Source organism: Canis aureus, chromosome 32 (assembly GCF_053574225.1).
Source record: "Canis aureus isolate CA01 chromosome 32, VMU_Caureus_v.1.0, whole genome shotgun sequence".
NCBI lineage: Eukaryota > Metazoa > Chordata > Mammalia > Carnivora > Canidae > Canis > Canis aureus.
The window spans coordinates 4714570-4731015 of record NC_135642.1 but is presented as its reverse complement, the minus strand read 5'-3'; the positions used below and the strand labels follow the sequence as shown (position 1 = coordinate 4731015).

At 35.6% G+C, this 16446-nt stretch overlaps 1 protein-coding gene across 1 annotated transcript; it reads right to left on the bottom strand.

The window, feature by feature from the left end:
- Positions 1-1341: 1341 nt before the first annotated feature.
- LOC144302837 (olfactory receptor 4K2-like) lies at positions 1342-2301 on the bottom strand. Its single transcript, XM_077880407.1, has one exon. It carries the CDS (start codon positions 2299-2301, stop codon positions 1342-1344), a length of 960 nt encoding a protein of 319 aa, XP_077736533.1.
- Between the last annotated feature and the right edge of the window lie 14145 nt (positions 2302-16446).

The following is a 16446-nucleotide window of genomic DNA, read 5'->3' as shown; positions in this document are numbered from 1 at the left end:
TATATATTTTCTAAGTTAGTTTCATCTTTTCTTCCTATAGACTACATTATATTGAAAATGAAAAACAAAACTCATACAAAACTAATAATACTTTAGAATATTTTATTTTAGAAATGACAAATGTTAAATCGTTAATTTTCCAAACGCCTAGTCTTGATGTTAAATTCAAGATATGATATGAATTCATCATATCCTTGATATTCAGCCAGGTTTTAAAAGTTAGACTTGAGTGGTATACATTCTATGGTTTAAATTTCAAAAATGGCCATTTAATCAGTTATTTGCTATATTAATTAGCAAGTGTGGTAGTGATCTGTACACTTCTTAAGAAAGAAACCATATTGTTAAATTTTAGATCCTCCAATTGTTCTGTTTCGTTAAAGGTTGACTCAGAACTCAAACAGTTGGACATAATAAATCAGGATTGTTCAACTTTCAGAAGGATCTCTTCACAATATGAATTTTCTCACAAACATTTTCCCAATTCTATGGAAAAAAACCTTTTTATGCCCAGAACTCTTAATCAAAGTTCTGCAAGTGGATACCATCAGAGTGCACCAGGCTGCCAGCAAGTAGGAATTGTCTAGGTTAGAAGACAAAAGAACAGTATTTTATCTCAGTCTTCTCTAAGTTAACTGAGGTATATTGATAGGATTCAGAGATATGTCAAGCCCTGAACTTATGTTTTGATTATACATGCATTTTTCATGAAAATAACCTATATATTTCAACAGATTTTCAAATGCATCTATAATCTCAAAAGGCTTGCAAACATCTCACTAACTTTTAGGAAAGATATCTCACATCTCTCAACCCCAGCTTCTTATTTTTCTGAATTTAGACTAAAGGACTTGAAATGAAAATTCCAAGTTTAATTTTCTATACTATAAGAATAAAACTAGGGGGATCCCTGGGTGGCTCAGTGGTTTAGTGCCTGCCTTTGGCCACGACGTGGATCCTGGAGTCCTGGGATCAAGTCCCGCATCGGTCCCCCTGCATGGAGCCCACTTTTCCCTCTGCCTGTGTCTCTGTCTCCTCTCTCTCTTTCTCTCTGTATCTCTCATGAATGAATAGATAAAATCTTAAAACAAAAGAACAAAACCAGGGATCCCTGGGTGGCGCAGCGGTTTAGCGCCTGCCTTTGGCCCAGGGCGCGATCCTGGAGACCCGGGATCGAATCCCACATCAGGCTCCCGGTGCATGGAGCCTGCTTCTCCCTCTGCCTGTGTCTCTGACTCTCTCTCTCTATTCTGTATGACTATCATAAATAAATAAAAAATAAAATAAAATTTATAAAAAAAAAAAGAACAAAACCGATTATGAAAATTTCAGAAAGGAGTTTCACTGCACTGGGTAATTTGGACTAGTTTTCCCAAGATTTAAGCTTTGATTAGTTAGTTTCTTCTTCACAGCTATCTTCACTTCCTGATTTCTCAAAGTATAGATAAGTGGATTCAGAAAGGGGGTGAAAATGGTATAGAAAACGGACAGAACTTTGTCCATCAGGAAGTTGGTGAAAGGCCACACATAAATAAAGATACAAGGCCCAAAGAACATTAACACAACTATGAAATGTGCAGTGCAGGTAGAAAAAGCCTTAGATGTTCCTGTAAAGGAGCGGTCCTTAATAGTGACAAGCACAATGATATAGGAGGTGAGCAAAAGCAGAAAACTTACAAGAGCAATCACACCACTGGTTGAGATCATGAAGATTCCAAGAACATATATATCTATACAAGCGAGCTGGATGACCAAAGGAAGGTCACAGAAGAAACTGTCTACAACATTGGGACCACAGAAGGGTAAATAGAGGGTAAAAGCTAACTGGCTTGTTGTATGCAGGAAGCCCACTGTCCAAGAAGTTACCACAAGCCCAACACACACTCTTTGGTTCATAATTGTTGAATAATGGAGAGGTTTACATATGGCAATGTACCTGTCAAAAGACATGGAGATCAATAGTACAATCTCAGTCCCAGTGAAGAGGTGCAAAAAGAAGATCTGAGAAATACAGCCCTCAAAGGAGATGGTCTTATGTTTAGCAAAGAAGTCCATGATCATCTTTGGAGTGGCAAAGGAGGACAGGCATATGTCAATGAGAGACAGGTTGCTGAGGAGGAAATACATAGGGGAGTGAAGGTGTGGGGTGGATAGAACTGTGAGCAAAATAAGACAGTTGCCCAACATAGTTATCAAATAGAAAACAGAAAATATCACAAAGAAAAAAATCTGGAGCTCAGGAGAATCCGTAAGTCCAAGTAACACAAATTCAGACACTCTAGAATGGTTGAACTCCTCCATTGATCTGCACACTGCTCTGTAATGACAAAATTATAGAGCTAGAAAATGTAACACTTTTACAATTAAATATGAGAGAGTTATGATATCAATTAATAATTCACCAGAACATTGATTACCTAAAAGCCAACTAATAACTATCTCAGTAAAGACTTTTCCTTTTGGGACAAACTTAACAATTGCTATCAGATATCACTTCAAATGAACTTCCTGGTTTTGAACAACCTCAGTACATCTTGTGTTATACTTATCAAGTACCCTCACAATAATATTCCCATTCTGTATACTTAGGAGTTACATAATTTATATGGAGGAAGATTACACTAATAAATCAGGTATATAAAAGTTTAAATAAGGGTTATAATCTCCAAACTTTCTGGTAAACAACAAAAAAAATAGAATTATGTCAAATCCATTATCGTTGAATGCTGGATGTAATTAACAGTTCAACATAACAATTTCAGAAGACCAATACAGTATCCTATGTCAGTAATAAATGATTTTTTTAGTAGTCTCCTGTTTTCTCAGCTACAGAAAAATCCGGTTTCATTCTCACTTCACTTGCAAATAGATTCTCAACTTGTTTTGTCACTGTTTATAATTGTTATTATTTTTAATATGTTCTATATAAACAATTTCTTAATTCCATAAAACTATTAACTAAAAGATATACTTGTAACATATGAGTTATTCTCAATTTTATTTTATGATCTCAATGAAACATTTTAAAAAGAGAGACTATCCCTCTTTTACATCTCATGCTACTCCAACAGTTATTTTTTTAGATTGGAAAACAAAAATAGATTCTAGGACCGGGCCAAGAAATATACAATATGAGTGTTGGGCATCTTGGAACACCAAAATATAAGATGCTCAAAGCAAAACAATGCAAACAAAAAACCCACTTACGTGGAAGTATTTCAAAGTGATATGGGAGCCACTGGGAAAAGAAAAAGACACTTTAAGGACTCACACTCATTTTGGAAAATTGAGTTTTTTATTTTCAGCACATTGCCAGTACTAAAATGCCTTCTATTATGTTTTTCACTTAGGTAATCTCTTGCTTTCCCATAGAGAAAAATTTGGCTTCATCCTCATTTATTTGCACATACTCAAATTGTTCTCTCAATATTGATAAATATTTGTAAAATTTATCAGAGAACAATATTCCAACAATCTGACAACTGAACTGTGGCAAAGTAATTAAAAGGATTATGGTGTCCTTAACCTGTGTCACCTCGAATGTACCTGAGTAGGCTCTGTAAGATTTGTTGACTTTACCTGTGAGAATTAAATCAGATAGCTGCATAAAGCACTTAGAGTTCTTGGGCCACATTCAAGAATTCTCTAGCTTTCAAAATCCAAATTTAAGAATACTGCTCATACATAATCAGCTTGTTTTATTTCATTAACGATAATAATAATTATAGTAAAAATATTCAAACCTAGTTTTAATTCAGGGTTTTAGAAAAAGATATGTGCTTACAAAACCATATCATCTTTTTGAAGTTAAAATCTTTTCAAATGAAAATTATGAGTATCTTGATATATTACCTTCAGTGAAAATTCTCAGCCTTGTTTATTTGAATATCTCTTCTATTTTCCTAACTTAAGAATGTGGTTAGAAATGAGAACTCAAAGTATTATACTTAATTTATATATATGCATATATATATATATATATATATGATTAATATATTGTGTATTCATTGTAAGTGAATAAACAGTTGTCAGGTTTCTCTCCTTTGATGTCCAGAAGGGCATCTCTAATATCTATTTAATAAAACCATCCATCTTTATATCTTTATATATATATATATATTTACATCTTTATATATACATTTTTTCTTTACTACCCCTTCATTATATTTGTTTTATAGAACTATTAAATAAATTGTTTTTACAATTGACTGTTTCTCAAGATCCTTAATATTATTACCAGCTTTTAACCTACCAGTTATACATCAGGAATCAAAAATGCTATATCTTTCAAGGTTCAGAAACCTAAAATCACCATGGTCCTTAGTAAGCCTGGAATATGGACATATGTTTTCCCCAGTCCACGTATAAAAGCCTCTAGAAAGCAGCAACATTGAGGAGATGAGGAATTGGATACTCTGGTCTACTTGCAGTGGGAATAATTAAAATGTTGAGCTGAATTTTCCCAAAGTTGCAAGAATCATGGAGTGTGTCTTTGCTATTTAAAGTGAAGATACCCACTCATGATGAAGCAATCAATGTTCATTACAGAAAGAACACAACTGGGACTGGCCTAGGAGGAGGACACCTTTGAGCAGTCTGAAGGAGCATTTAAGTAGCAAAAAGCTGTTCATTTTAATATGGAAATATTCATACCTTTATTCCCCAGTGTTTAATGTCTCAAAGTTGGAAAGATACTCTCTTAAGCTAAGGTACTTTGTCAACAAAAGAAATCTTACATACTGGAAGAATCATATAAAGGAGTAATAATGTATTAAAGTTTTTGACAGGACACCAAAAGTTAGTACAGACTGGTAGGTATAATGATTTTTGTCACCATCAGCAGGTGAAATCTGTGGAAGGAGAAGTTGGAAAGCCCAAAGTAACAGAAAGAAATGAAGGTACTGCCATTACTTAGAGGGATGGTGTATGAATTAAATTATACAAATAAATGTAAAACACTTAGCACAATATCTGGCACAGAGAAAGTGGTGAATAAAATATAGAATAACTAGCAGAGATGATTCTAACTGGCATTATTTTTTAAATGTCCATGACACATAACTCAGGAAGATACTAAATATAGATTCTCAACCTGAAACCATAACCGAGGGTCTTACTATATTTACTTGAAGGCCAATCAGTCATCTGTCAATTGCGCTCCAAAAACAACTTTCTCCTCAAATGTCTCAATAATTTGAACTCTTTACAACTATGATACCTATCCTACATTCCCCATAAGACTAGCAATAGCTCCCAAGAAAGTCTTCCCCTCACTGACCACATTTCATGCAGGCTTTGAAATAATAAACAACTTTGTTTTGAAGATTTTTAAAATTTCTATTCTGTAAAGAGAAAGAAAGGAAGTAACTAAAAGGGAAAAAAAGCCAACCAACCCAAAAGCCATTGCAGAAGTTCAGTAAATTTCAAATATTTGCCCACTTTAAAACAAAAGGTAAGTGTATATAGATTTTACTAGAGTTATCCTGGAAAGGCAGAGAATTAACAAAATACTAATAAAAATGAAAGATAACTCAGAAAGAGAGTTATGAAGGCATTTGGGAGCATTATACAGCTGTTTCATGTCTTGGCTGTAGTGGTGGTTACACAAATATATACATGTATTAAAATTCATAGCACTACAATACCAAAAGAAACCAAAATAAATTTTGCTTTAAGATAATTTATAAAGTAGGATCTTAGAAAGCAAATCAGATAATTTTGCTTACAAAAGAAGCAGATAAAACCATGAGCTTTCTTATAAATCAACAATAACCTACTAAAATATATAGCAAAAAAAAAGAACCTTTTCAGATAAGTGCAGAATACATAGAGTAAATAGTAATATTATTTATTCATACATGAGAGACACAGAGAGAGAGGCAGAGGGAGATGCAGGCTCCATATAGGGATCCCGATGCAGGACTGGATCCCAGGACTCCTGGATCACCCCCTGACCAGAAGGCAGACACTCAACCATTGAGCCACCCAGGCATCATTCAAACTGTTTTGTTTATTTATTTATTTATTTATTTATTTATTTATTTATTTATTTTTAAAGATTTTATTTATTTATTCATGAGTGACACAGAGAGAGAGAGATAGAGAGAAAGAGAGAGAGACAGAGAGAGAGAGGCAGAGACACAGGCAGAGGGAGAAGCAGGCTCCATGCAGGGAGCCCTACACAGGACCAAATCCCAGGACCCCAAGACCACATCCCAGGCCAAAGGCAGGCGCTAAACTGCTGAGCCACACAGGGATCCCCTCAAACTATGTTTTAAATGAAGGGAAAAAATACTACTAAAATTCAGGATGATGGTTTTTCAGATAATTTTCTAATGGTTTCCTACCCTGTTGGCCTGGTAGTAGGAAGACCAAGCAGTGGACTAGGGAAAGAATACACCGGTAATTTCAGGGATAACGTTAATATTCTAATTTGTAAGGTTGCAAACACAACACACAATGGAGTAAGGGGGGCAAAAGGCACATATGAGATTTTTTAAATACCATATGGGAGAATAATGTACTATCATGCTTGTGGGATGATTTAGTAAACACAGAAAACTTCATGAGAGAACAGAGAGAAAGGAGATTATGCAGAAACAAAATTTTCCAAAAGAGGGAAGAGAATGGGACTCAGAGCACAAATATAGGCTGCTTTTTATAAGGGATAGGAAAATCCACTTATAAAAGGAAAGATCAAAGGCCAAATACACATGTTTCTGGGTTAAGTAGTCTGCGGGTAGAAAGATAAGGAACTTCAAGATATTCAGTTGGGGGTGAGGCAGATGTATAATGTGAGTTAAGGAGAAAAAAAAAGTAATGAAATAGCCAAAAATAGAAGGGCAAATTTCTTACTTATGTACTCTATGTATCTGTGGCCAGAAATTTTATCATATTAATTAATGGTTTCAGGAAACTATGATCTGAGAGAATCAACCAAAAATACAACCAACACTAAGAAAACACCTGCAATACCCTGCTGCCTGAAGCCCTTGACACAAATCATTAAGACTTACAAGCCACACTCTAACTTTATTTTAATCACAGTTTACAGATGAATACAGATATAAATTTAAAGAAATTTTGCCAATGGGAATATTTTCGGTTTCCTTTTCTGAACTTAATTTCCTACTGTTTCTGTAGAATGAAGCCATTATATATTTTTCAATGATAAAAGAAAATTTAAAAATTTAATAATTATAATTTAGGGCTTTCAAGAGTGAAAATGGAAGAGTGATAGGGGAACTCTGGACTTATCCTGTCCCTTGAACACAGCTAGATCAACATCAAATCATTTTGAACAACTAGTAAATTGATCTGAGGATTAAGAAAATAATCTGCACAATTGGAGGGAGAGAATGTGGCAGATGCCAGGTTCAGAGACATGAATTCAACAAGAGAAAAACTGCAGCACCACAAATGGGTGGAAGCCCTTTTCATGGACAAAAGTCAGGAAGAGGGAGAGAGTAGGGGAGACAGCAGGGTTCAAGCAAGGTGCTATGGTGTGTAGATCCTCTGGGTCACACTGGGAGAGAACATTTCCCTTCTTGGAGTGCATTTGGAAGAGGGTATTTTGCCTCTTCAAGGACAAAAGCTGCTCCAGGTGGTAGAGGGCAGCCACTCAACAGCAGGAGACAGAGGTAGGTAGAGGGCAGATAACCCAGTCACAGTTTTTTACTGTGCTTAAACATAGACTCCGAGCACTCACACAGGTGTGCAACTGCTTTTCTGGGACAAAAAGATTCTGGGTGCAGCACTGTAAGACTCTCTTCCAAAGGAAGAGAGCAGTCTGTGCACTGCTGGATACATTAGAATTTGTTGTTTTGAATCCCGGCCACCATCCAGATATAAAACACAGGATAACTGTGGGGCTGGGTGTGCTGATGGCCAGGCACAGATCACACAAGAAGGTAAGGTGACAGAATTTTCCACACACCACCCTATATATCAAGAATAAATCATTCAAAATAGATATAAACAATATATTTGATCAAGACTTTAGAACAACAGTCATACGAGTATTAGCTGGGCTTGAAAGAAGCATAGAAGACACCAGGGAAACCCTGGATACAGAGATAAAAGACCCCAAAACTAACTAGGCTAAAATAAAACATGCTATAACTGAGATGCAGAATCGATGGGATGTAATCACAATAGGATGGAAGAAGCAGAGGAATGTATAAGTGATATAGAAGACAAAATCATGGAAAATAATGCACCTGAAAAGAAGAGGAAGAGAAAACTTTTAGATCATCCATATAGACTTAGAGAACTCAGTGACTCCACAAAGCACAATAATATCCATATCTTAGGAGTCCCAGAAGAACATCAAGAAAAGGAGACAGAAGGTCTTTTGGAATAAATTATAACTGAGAACTTCCCTAATCTGGGGAAGGAAACAAGCCCTTAAGTTCAAGAGGCACAGAGGATTCCCCTCAAAATCAACAAAAACACGTCAACTCCAAGGATCATAGTGAAATTTGCAAAATACAAAGAATTCTGAAAGTAGCTAGGGACATAAGGTCCTTAACCTAAAATGATAGACACATAAGGTTAGTAGCAGATCTGTCCACAGAAACATGGCAGGTCAGAAGAAGGTAGCATGATATAGTCAACATGTGAAAGGGAAAAATATTCAGCCAGGAATACAGCAAGGCTGTCATTTAGAATAGAAGTAGAGATAAATAGTTTCTAAGACAAGCAAAAACTAAAGGAGTTTGTGAACACTAAACCAACCTTTGAAGAAACATTTGGGGGGACACTTTGAGCAGGAGAGAGAGACCAAAAGCAACAAAATATAGAAAGAAACAGAGACAAGCTGTAAGAACAATAATATAATGGCACTAAAGTCATATCTACCAATAATTACTTTGAATGTAAATGAACAAAATGCTCCCATTAGAAGACATAGGGTATCCAAATAGATTTAAAAATAAAAAATAAAAGGACCGGTCTAAATACTGCTTACAAGACACTCATTTTAGACCCAAAGACACCTCCAGATTATAAGTGAAGGGGTGGAAAACTATCTATCATGCTAATGGACATCAAAAGAAGCCTGGAGTAGCCATCCTTATGTCAGACAAACTAGATTTTAAGCCAAAGACTATAATAAGAAATGAAGAAGGGCACTCTATCATAATAAAGGGGTCTATCCAACAAGGAGATCTAACAATTTTAAGTATTTATGCCCCTAACTTGGGAGCAGCCAAATATATAAGTCAATTAAAAACAAACTTAAACTCAATAACAATACAATAATAGTAGGGGACTTTAATACCCCACTTACAGCAATGAACAGATCATTTAAACAGAAGATCAATAAGGAAACAATAGCTTTGAATGACACACTGGACCAGATGGCCTTAATAGATATATTCAAGCATTTCATCCTAAAGCATCAGAATACACATACAAGTGCATACAGAACATCCTCCAGAAGATCACATACTGGATCACAAATCAGCCCTCAACCAGCATGAAAAGATTGAAATCATACCTTGCCTGTTTTTGGGTCACAAAACTATAAAACTTGAAGCTGACCAAAAGAAAAAATTTTGTAAATATTGAAAATACTTAGAAGTTAAAAAATATCCCTTTAAAGAATGAAAGACTGAAAATACAAGGAGGTTAAAGAACATGCTATTAAAGAATGAATGGGTTAACCAGGAAATTAAAGAAGAAATTTTTAAAAGGTTCATGGAAGCAAATGAAAATGAAAACATAACAGTCCAAAACCTTTGGGACATAGCAAAAGTGGTCCTAAGAGGGAAGTATATAGCAATACAGGCCTTCCTCAAAAAGCAGGAAGACTCAAATACATAAACTAACCTTACACCTAAAGGAGCTGGAAAAGGGACAGCAAATAAAGCCTAAAACTAAAGGAAGAAGGGAGATAATTAAGATCAGAACAGAAATAAATAATATAGAAATCAAAGAAAGAGTACAACAGATCAATTAAATTGGGAGTCAGTTCTTTGAAAGAATTAACAAAATTGATAAACCCTTAGCCAGACTTATCAAAAAGAAAAGAGAAAGGACCCAAATGAGTAAAGTCATGGTGAAAAGGGAAGATCACAACCAATACCACAGAAATACAGTTATAAGAGAGTATTATGAGCAGGACATCTGGGTAGCTCAGTGGTTGAGCATCTGCCTTTGGCTTGGGTTGTGATCCTGGGGTCCTTGGATCAAGTCCCACATCAAGCTCCCTTCAGGGATCCTGCTTCACCCTCTGCCTGTGTCTCTGCCTCTCTTTATGTCTCTCATGAACAGATAATTAAATATTTAAAAAAGAGAGAGTATTATGAGCAATTATATCCAACGAAGTCAATCTGGAAGAAATGGATAAATTTTTAGAAACATATGAACTGCCAAAACTGAAACAAGAAGAATAGGAAATTTGAGCAGACCCATAATCAGGAAAGAAATTGAATCAGTAATCAAAAGTCTCCCAACAAACAATAGTTCAGGTCCAGAAGACTTTCCAGGGGAATTCTACCAAAAACTTAAAGAATTAATGCCTATTCTTATAAAGCTGTTCAAAAGAAAGAAAGAGAAAGAAAGAAAGAAAGAAAGAAAGAAAGAAAGAAAGAAAGAAAGAAAGAAAGAAAGAAAGAAAGAAAACTTCCAAACTCATTTTATGAGGCCAGCATTAACTTGATTCAAAAACTGGACAAGGGGTGGTGGAAGGGGAGGAGGGTGGGGGGTGGGGGTGAATGGGTGATGGGCACTGAGGGGGGCACTTGACGGGATGAGCACTGGGTGTTATTCTGTATGTTGGCAAATTGAACAGCAATAAAAAATAAATTTATTATTAAAAAACAACTGGACAAAGACCTCACTAAAAAGGAGAATTACAGACCAGTATCCCTGATGAACACGGATGCAAAATTCTCAGTAAGATACTAACTAATCTAACCCAAAAGTACATTAAAAGAATTACTCACCATGATCATGTGGGATTTATCCCTAGGCTTCCTGGGCGGCTTAGTATCTGCAAAACAATCAACATGATATACCACATTAATAAAAGAAAGGGTAAGAACCATATGATCCTCTCAATGGATGCAGAAAATGCACTTGACAAAGTACAACATCCTTTTTTGATAAAAAACCCTCAAGACAGTAGGGATAGAAAGAGTGTACCTCAACATCATAAAGTCCATATATGAAAGACCCACAAATAATATCCACAATGGGGAAAACCTGAGAGCTTTTACCCTAAGGTAAGGAACACAACAGGGATGTTCACTCTCACCACTATTGTTCAACATAGTACAAGAAGTCCTGGTCTCAGCAATAAGACAACAAAAAGAAATAAAAGGCATCCAAATTGGCAAGGAAGAAGTCAAACTTTCACTCTTCACAGACGATATGATACTCTATGTAGAAAACCCAAATGACTCCATCAAGAAGTTTCTAGGACTAATTCATGCATTCAGCAAAGTCACAGGATATAAAATCAATGTAGAGAAATCTGTTGCACTTCTATGCACCAATAGTAAAGCATCAGAAAGAGAAATCAAGGAATCAAACTACACCTAACACCATTTAAACTACACCTAACACCATAAGGTGCTAGGAATAAACCTAACCAAAGAACTAAAAGATCTGTACCCTGAAAACCATAGAATACTTATGAAAGTAATTGAGGAAGACTTAAATGGAAAAAAGACATTTCATGCTTATGGATTGGAAGAACAAATACTATTAAAAACATCTATACTACCCAAAGCGGTCTACACATTCAATGCAATCCTGATTTTAAAAAAAAAACAACAACAGCATTCTTCTCAGTTAGAACAAATGATTCTAAAATTTGTATAGAACTAGATAATTTCCTGAATTGCCAAAGTAATAAACAAACAAACAAAAAGCAAAGTGGGAGACATTACAATCCCAAACTTCAAGCTGTATTACCAAGCTGTGATCATCAAGACAGCGTGGTCCTGGCACAAAAACAGACACCTAGGTCAATGGAACATAATGCAGAACCAAGAAATGGACCATAGAAATGTGTCCATAGAAATGGACACATATACCAATGGTATATGGTTAACTAAGCTTCAACAAAACAGGAAATAATATCTGATGGAAAAAAGGACAGTCTCTTCAACAAATGGTGCTGGGAATACCAGACAGTGATATTCAGAAGACTGAAACCGGACCACTTTCTTACACCATACACAAAAATAAAGTCAAAATGGATGAAAGACCTAAATGTAAGACAGGAAACCATCAAAATTCTAGAGGAAAAAACAGGCAGCAACCTTTCTAATATTGGTTGCAGCAACTTCTTACTAGATACATCTCGGTAGGCAAGGGGAACAAGAGCAGTAATGAACCACTGGGACCTCATCAAGATAAAAAGCTTGTGCATGGCAAAGGAAACAATCAATAATCTAAAATCAATTGATAGAATGGAAGAAGATATTTGCAAATATCTAGTGGAAAAAGGGCTATTATCCAGAATCTATACCCAAAAAGTAAATAATCTAGTTAAAAAATGGACAGAAGATGTGAACAGCCAGTTCTCCAAAGAAGACAGATAAATGGCCAACATACACATAAAAAGATGCTCAAAATCACTCATCATCAGGGAAATACAAATCAAAACCATGACCAGTTACCACCTCACACTTATCAGAATGGCTAAAATTAATAACTCAGGGGAAAAAAAACAGATTTTGGTGAAGATGGGAAGAAAGGGGAACCCTCTTGCCCTGATGGTGGGAATGCATACTGGTACAGCCACTCTGGAAAACAGTATGAAGTTTCCTCAAAAAGTTAAAAATAGAGCTATCCAGCAATTGCACAACTAGGTGTGTAACTGAAGGATACAAAAGTGCTGATTCCAAAGGGCATATGCACTCTGATGTTTATAGTAGCACTCTCAAAAATACCCAAATTATGTAAAGAGCCCAAATGTCCTTCGAATGATTAATGGATAAAGAAGGGGTATACGACACGTGCACATGCACACACACACACTTGAATATTACTTAGCCATCAAAAAGAATGAAATCTTGTCGTTTGCAACAATATAAATGGAACTAAAGTGTATTATGCTACATGAAATAAGTCAGTCAGAGAAAGACAAATATATTATTACACTCATATGATGAATTTAAGAAACAAAATGGATGACTATAGGGGAGGGAAGAAAAAATAAAATAAGATAAAAATAGAGAGGGAAGCAAACCATAAGAGACTCTATAGTTAATAGAACAAAATGTATTGTTTTGAAGGGACGCCTGGGTGGCTCAGTGGTTGAGCCTTTGCCTTCAACTCAGGAAATGATCCCAGGGTCCTGGGATTGAGTCCCACATCAGACTCCCCACAGGAAGCCTGCTTCTTCCTCTGCCTGTGTCTCTACCCCTCTCTCTCTGTATCCCTCATGAATAAATAAAGTCTTTTAAAATGTATTTTTTTGGTTTTGGTTTTCTGAGTTTATAGGCCCCTTCTTAAAGTCTAAAATCTGTTAAAACATGGATTTCTTCACAACTTGGAAATCTAGCATTGAAGACAAAAAAACAAACACACAATAAAACGCCCACAAAAATCAGTATATTTGTGTACTTGTGCATGCAATAGAAATATCCTGATGTAGGTATTTATCATTCCTCATGATATTGAGGGAGAACTCCTATTTTAATGCAGCAATTTTAAATACCTTATTTACACTGTGAAAATCACACCACTACTTTTCCTAACTATTTTGATTATCATCTACTCAGTTCCCTTTAAGTAATACTAGTTACAAAGCAAAACTTGGGAAATAATACCAATAGAGGGTTTAATTTTCTTTTGAGATTTAATTCAATAATGAGTTTTAAATGAGAATTATTATCATTTTAAAATTCAAGTTAGTTAACACATAGTGTAGTATTGGTTTCAGGAGTAGAATTTAGTGATTCATCATTTACATGTAACACCAAGTGCTCATCCCCAGCAAGTGCTCTCTTTAATACCCATCACCCAATTATCCCACCCCCCACATCCCTTCAAAACAATATATTAACCCGTGCATCTCTCAGCTTCTAGAATTTATATTATGCAGTGCTCTTTCTCCTATAAAAAATTAAGTCTCACTCAAATCTGTTTAGGAAGGTTTATGCATGACTTTAGCATTCTACTTTACAAGACTGCCTCACTTCAACTTTCCCTTGCAAAGGCACCAACCGCAGGGCATTGCCTTATTTTGTAATTCTCCTGCCTCCCATTGCTTTCAATTATCAATACTTACACTGCAGGCATTCCAGGTGTGTCCACCAACATGTGTGTAGCCTGCCATCACATAGTGACACCTTGATGGCAAATAAATGTAGTGTTATCCAACTACATTGTCTAGCTATTCACTAGACTGCACTTAATGTTTGTTCAAAAATCATGGTCTTTTAGGTAAATTTGACACTATTGAGAATAATAAGATTTTAATGAACGTCAGTTAATAGGGCAAAAGTGACATTGTGATATTTTCAATGCTCTCAAAGAAGATTACTTTAATGATCATTGTACTAATATTCATATTTGGGTTTTTATATTAATCTTTATTACATAATAATCAAACTCATTGATATATTCCTGTCTATATAAAACTATAGATCAATTGTATACTTCATTGATATTTGTTGACTTTTTCCAATTTTGTTTTTGTTTTTTTCAGTGTTCATCAAGATAAGTGTACTCTTAATACCCTTTATATATTTTACCCAACCTCCCATCCCTTTCCTCTCTGGCAGCCATGAGTTTGTTCTAAGAGACTGGGGCGGGGGGGTTTGTCTCTTTTTTTCCTTTGTTTGTTCATTTGTTTAGTTTCTTAAATTCTGCATATGAATGAAATCATGTGATCTTTATCTTTTTCTGACTGACTTACTTCATTTAGCATTATACCCTCAGGTCCATTCATGTTGTTTGAAATGGCAAGAATTCATTCTTTTTATGGCTGGGTAATATTCCATTATATATCTATATCTGTCTTTGTATCTCCTTTATCCATTCATCTATCAATGGATACTTGGATTGCTTCTGTATCTTGGATACTATAAATAAGCTGCAATAAACATAGGGGTGTATATATCTTTTTGAATTAGTTTTTGTTTGTTTGTTTATTTGTTTTCTTTGAGTAAATACCCAGCAGTGGAGTTACTAGATCATATGATACTTCTATTTTTAGTTTTTTTGAGGCAACTGCCATGATCTTCCACAGTAGCTGTACCAATTTGTGGTGCTATCAACAGTGCACAAGGGTTCCTTTTTCTCTGTATTCTCACCAACATGTGTTATTTCCTATGTTTTTTTTTATTTCAGCCATTCTGATTAATGTAAAGTTATATCTCAATGTGGTTTTGACTTGCATTTCCCCAATGATCGGTGATGTTGAGCATCTTTTATTGTGCCCGTTGGCCTTCTGTATGTCTTCTCCCCAGGGCAGGGGTCACTTTGGGGTACTTCCAGTCCCAGCAGGATCTACTTGCAGGATGTGATGTGTCAGAACCCACTTTGGAGGGATGCATAGTAAGCAAGGCAGGTTGGTTGGGGCAGATCTGCAGGAGAATGGGGAACAGGGTTCATAATATTAGCAAGATAGGTGGAGAGTGGTTCTCACAAGTGTCCAGCTATCTAGGCTTGGAGAGGGGGATGGGGCCACAGAGAGAAATGTCACCTGCCAGCCCTTTTTCTCTTGGAGAAGTTTCCTAAAGATACCTGACCCTCCAGCACATGTCCTAAGGTTAGTAAATAAATCTCCTTCACGTATGCCCCAGGTACTCTTCAAACTGCTGCTCAATGCTCTATCTCCATAGGGTTGTTTATAATGCAGGCATTGCCCTCCAGCTTACTGGGAGCTAACACTTACAAATTTATCTACATTTTAGACTAATTCAAATTCAGGAAATAAAGTAATTTTTTATTTTCCTCACCTGCTTAATCCCTAATAGAATGAAATACTAATCATGTGGGCTACATTATAGAAGATTAATGGCCTTAAACCTGAGTGATCAAGTGATGATACGATAAGAAATAAAATGCAGAATTGTGTCTACAAGATATAGAAAAAATTGATACAGTAAAACAGCAGACCCCTGAATACTGATGTCTTCCCCATTCCATCCCCATGAACAAATTTAAGTTTGTAAAAATACATGAAGCTCAGGTGTTATAGTCTCTTAACCTGTTTGCAGGTTTGCTTCCATGAGGCATTAAGGAAGTAATAGAGAGCCTCTTCTTGATTGAAGTCTTGACTTCATTTATGTTCTTTCACTGATGGCTGAGTAATAAAATCAGCAAAATAAGCAAAGATTTAATTGTTATTCTCACTGTTCCTTAACCTGGCAAATGTTTTAATGCCTGGCCTAGTTAGAAATAGAGGAGTATATATTCAAAACATTTTGGTTCTGAATTTTGATCATAAGCAATTTTCTCTTACTGAAAATAAGAGGCAAT